The sequence below is a fragment of the Fibroporia radiculosa genome (genome assembly GCF_000313525.1).
Source record: "Fibroporia radiculosa TFFH 294 genomic supercontigs, scaffold29027, whole genome shotgun sequence".
NCBI lineage: Eukaryota > Fungi > Basidiomycota > Agaricomycetes > Polyporales > Fibroporiaceae > Fibroporia > Fibroporia radiculosa.
The window spans coordinates 4,383-9,014 of record NW_012133048.1 but is presented as its reverse complement, the minus strand read 5'-3'; the positions used below and the strand labels follow the sequence as shown (position 1 = coordinate 9,014).

The 4,632-nt window shown below is 52.8% G+C and overlaps 1 protein-coding gene across 1 annotated transcript; it reads left to right on the top strand.

Moving 5' to 3' along the window:
- Positions 1–3,853: 3,853 nt before the first annotated feature.
- Positions 3,854–4,507, top strand: FIBRA_09334 (uncharacterized protein; the record flags this gene model as incomplete). Its single annotated transcript, XM_012321646.1, has 1 exon — positions 3,854–4,507. One exon carries the CDS (start codon positions 3,854–3,856, stop codon positions 4,505–4,507), a length of 654 nt encoding a protein of 217 aa, XP_012177036.1.
- Between the last annotated feature and the right edge of the window lie 125 nt (positions 4,508–4,632).

Sequence of the window (4,632 nt, the reverse complement as noted above, 5' to 3'; positions counted from 1 at the left end):
TCGCAGGGCCGCTCGGTGCCCGTCTCTGTCGCGACGCCATCCCCGAGCTATAGAGCCTGAGCTCGCAAAGGCAGGCGAGGGCAGCGGAGAAGATGGGTGTCGCACTGCGCCGTTGGGCGACAGCAGGGGCGATGCGGGGAGTGGTGAGTCTGGCGGCGGACCGTTAAGCAGTAACCCTGGGGGGCAGTCCAGGGACATGTAAACGGGCCGCCGTGCAAGTGGTCTGGCCTACTGCTCCATCTGTCCAGTACGGCAAGATAACAGCCGATTGTGAGTCCAGCACAGGATAGAACAAGCACAGGACATACAAAACGTGTGTAAGCAGTGTTGCGCAATCCGCGTAGCCGATTTGAGTCATATAAATCAAACGAAACCTGCGGCAGTATCGAGAAATGGCAGTTCGACGTCGTGATCACTGTCCGCGGAGGTATAGAAGGGCTGTGAGACAGCAGAGACGAATCGTTAGTTCCTGTAGCCACCACATAGATACAGGTACGTACCATTTCGCTGGCTGTGATTGACTGTCTTGGGATATCGAGGTGGAAGAGGGGAGATGGCAAATACTGTATGTTCACTCTCACCTTTATACCGTCTCGGCCGCCACAAAGCGCCGTCCATCACTGCTTGCCACCTCTCACTGGTCGCCACCTCTCACTTCCCTCTGCCTCTCACGCACGGGCCATGCATCTCCAAGGGAGACGACGAGCTTCACTTCATGCATGGAACCAGTGCATGATCGAGCGCACCGCGTCCAGGGCGCAAGCGCAAACGTCTCCGACGTCCGAACTCGATCATACGCAATCAATCGGTCCGAGTCTTGAGGCGAACGGCGTGCAGTGGCGCTAGAATGTCGGCTGGAGACAAGGCTACACCGAAAGATTGAGCCCTCGTCTCAATTACGTCCCTCAGGATGGCGGCGCTGTAACAGCCTCGCGCACGCTGTATCCGTCGTCAGTGTAAGGGACGCCCGCAACCTACACCCCATTCTCTGGGGAGAATTGGGGCATGCAGCGGCCGTATTGTTCTGGGTTGAATGTCCGGCGGCCATGGTTGAGGGACGCAGTAAGTTCCCTGTAGTGTTCCAATGGTGCCAATGTGCACGCCCAACTCGGTGCTGGACCCCTCAAAGGCATTCTATAGGGCCTGCAGTAGCGTGATCAGTGCACACACGGCACAACTCGGAAGGTGTGGGACCTTACCTAGAGCATGGCGTATCGTACGCAATACGGCGCGCGCCCACTCGGGAGAGCGTCGTCATCATGTCACACGTAGACAGCCTGCTGGAATGTTAGTTAGGGATGGTCCGTCTCAATCTCTTACTTACGACATCTGCAGGGGACAACTCACACATCCTAGCAGCCGGGACTGAATGGATGGGAGGTGAATCGGACGCGAGATGTGCTGTCGGAGCCATGGAGCATCAGATTTGTCAACGGCATAGTAAGAATGTTTCTCACGTAGTTATTCTAATAATTATACTTCCGCTGCCCGTGTTTTGACTGCGTTGCAAGACGTCCACACAGGCAAATGGCCTCCCTTGTATAATCTGAATGGGATACTACTTTAGTTCGGGTGTGTTGACAAAAATGTCGACCAATAGATCACGCATACCCTGCTCGATCTATTTCACCACAGCGGACGCAGAATACACATATTACGTAGTCACTATGCTTCCGTTGCCTGTAGCTGAACAATCAAGCCTTGGATTTCTAAAAGCAGTAATTCAGCCGCAATTGCGTTCAAGATAGATGAAAACTGAAGAGTCTACCATTAAACGAGTCGGTTAATCACTGAGATCGGCATAAAAACACAATGCATTTTGCAGGGATACGGGCCCGTACCCCAACTACGTTCTTTTGCTCCATGCATGGAACCAGTGCACGATCGAGCACGCCGCGTCCAAGGAACAAGCGCGAAGATCTACTGATGTCCAAACTCGATCTTATGCAGTAAAATGCTCCAGGTCTCGAAGCGGACGGCGTGTAGTGGCGTGCTGGAATGTCGGCTGGAGACAAGGGTACACCCTTGTCCCGATTACGTCTCTCCTGATGGCCGCGCTGTATCCATCGTCAAATACAAGGGACTCCTGGTACCTATACGCCATTTTCTGGGAAGAATTGAGGCGCGCAGTGGCCATACTGGTCCGGGTCAAACGTTGGCCATGGGTGGGGGACGCAGTAAGTTCCCTGTTGTCTTCCAACTTTGGTGCTGATGCGCACACCTACTTGGTGCCGGACCTCTCAAAGGCGTTCAAGAGGGCCTGCAGCAGCACGATCAGTGCACATATAGCACAATTTGGAAGACGTGGGGGCCTTACCTAGAGCATGGCGTGCCGTACACAATACAGCGCGCATCCACTCTCAAGAGACTGTCATCATCATGCTACGCGTAGGCAGCCCAGTGCCGGATGTTAGTTGTCCATCTCAAACGACATCTGCAGGGACAATCCATACGTCCTAGCCGCCGAGACTGAATGAATGCAAGGTGAATTGGATGCGAGAGACCTGCTGTCCGGGCCACGGAGCCTATGAGATTTGTCAATGGCGCAGTAAGAATGTTTCTTTACGTAGTCATTCTAATCATTATATTTCCGCTGCCCGTGTTTCGACCACGTTGCGAGACATCTAGACAGGGAAATGGCCTTCCTCGCATAACCTGAATGGTGTAGTTCGATTCGGGCGCGTCGAGACAGACACTGACCAAGAGATCACACATACCCTGCTTGATCTATTTGCACACAGGAGACGCAGAATACGTGTCATGCCAGGTGCGACCGTTCAAAGTACATTTGAGTCACTGTACTTTTGTTGGGCCTTGTGTTTCTAAAAGCAGAAATTCAGCCGCAATTGCATCCAAGATAGATGAAAACTGAAGAGCCTACCATCGAACGCATCAAATGAGTCGGTAAACCGCTGTGATCGGCGCAGGGACACGGGCGCGTACCCCAACTACGTTCCAGCGCCTCGCATCCGAGTCCCTGAATCGAATCGAATACCATATCGTATCCGAAACATGTGCTGTACACCGTCAAACTCGTGAGCCTAGGCCCATCGTAGACGGCGCGGGCCCTGACCCCAATTACATTCTACATCATCTCTCCAAACGTCCTGCAGCCCCACATGTGAGACCAGCAGCGGAAGGATCGCTATAAGCTGTTGAGCTTGTGTACTTTCTCGCAAGCATCATCATGAATGACACTGAACGAACTCTGTCCCACCATGCAGCTGTGCTCGCTCCGAGTAAAGTCGCCACGGTGGCTTCGGGGTGTATACAGTAACACGCCCAGTGCCGGTAAGGAGATGGAGAGTGGGAGCCCTGTGAGCCGACAACGCCATTCCGCTTGCTAGGAATCAGTGATCCAAGTGTCACTGTATCCGAGGTGCGAAAAATTAGTGCAAAGGATGAATAGAAACTGGACGTACATTGCGATGGCCGTGAGTCCAAAACAGCCGCGGTCTATCTCACCAGATTAATCTTCCGTGCTAATGTCAACCTAGACGTTAGCTGCTAGTTGTAGTCAATTACGGTGGGGGAAATGATCGCTAATGGAGGCTCACCAGTAATGTCCGCATGGGCACATTCAAAACTAATCCGAATATCCGACTCATTTACGCGTACTCGGAGCGAGTTGAAAGGCACGCAGCCTGATATGCGCTTCAATCGCGTGCAGACCGTTGCTGGCGCAAGAAGCAGAGCTTACGGAGATGGACGATTCAGGAAAGGCGGCCTCGATCAGTGAGCAATGAGCATAGATCCATAAGTCCTAGAACAGCAGAAATGTATCTACTAGACGTACGAGCACCATCTCAAACACTCTTCCTGTCTATTTCCAGTCCATCCAGTCCCAGTAACCATGCCCAACGCACACAAAAGTCATCTCAGGCAAAGCTACCAGTCTCGCCGAGTGGACAAGAAGGGAACATTTCGCCTTCTGGTCTGCACAAAACTTCGTGAGTGTCATTGGGACATTGTTGGCGCGCCACTCGAACTGGTCACGATTGAGTCAATAGGTGAACTCACCGGCGTGAAGGATGCAAAGATGTATTGGACCGCTTGTGGCTTCTTCAAGAACATTGTTGTGCGGCACAAACTTGTCCTTGTCGGCTGGCCGCATGGCGTCATCTTCCAGAACCTTAGCTGGATGACAGGAGGGAATCCAGTTCTTGACCAGCTGCTATGGAAGTGGCGGAATGGGAGCCTTCACTTTGAGGCCATCACGGATGAGCAACTGAAGGTACTGGATGCGGCCAGTGCTGCTCCGGGCTGTTTCATCCCACCCAGGCCCGTTGTCGGACGCTGCGATATCAAGAAATCCCGTCTGAGGCCAGTGACGAACCCGCACAACCTCCCGCTGCGAAGACTCAAGCTGGGCCCGAAAACACCTGTGTTCCTTGAAGAATCCGAGGACGATATTGAGGATTGGCCGGAACTAGATTGTGGTAGCAGTGCGGGACTGGGTACGGGACGGTTTGCTGAGGATACGGACCCGATCGAGGATGTAGAGTGATGATGGCAACATGATGGGTAGAGAAGAGACAGACTGGAATGAGGACATAGCATAGACATAGAACTTTGAATAGTATACAAACAGCAGCTTTAATGTTCAGTAAAAGGAAATGCACGCACCGACCC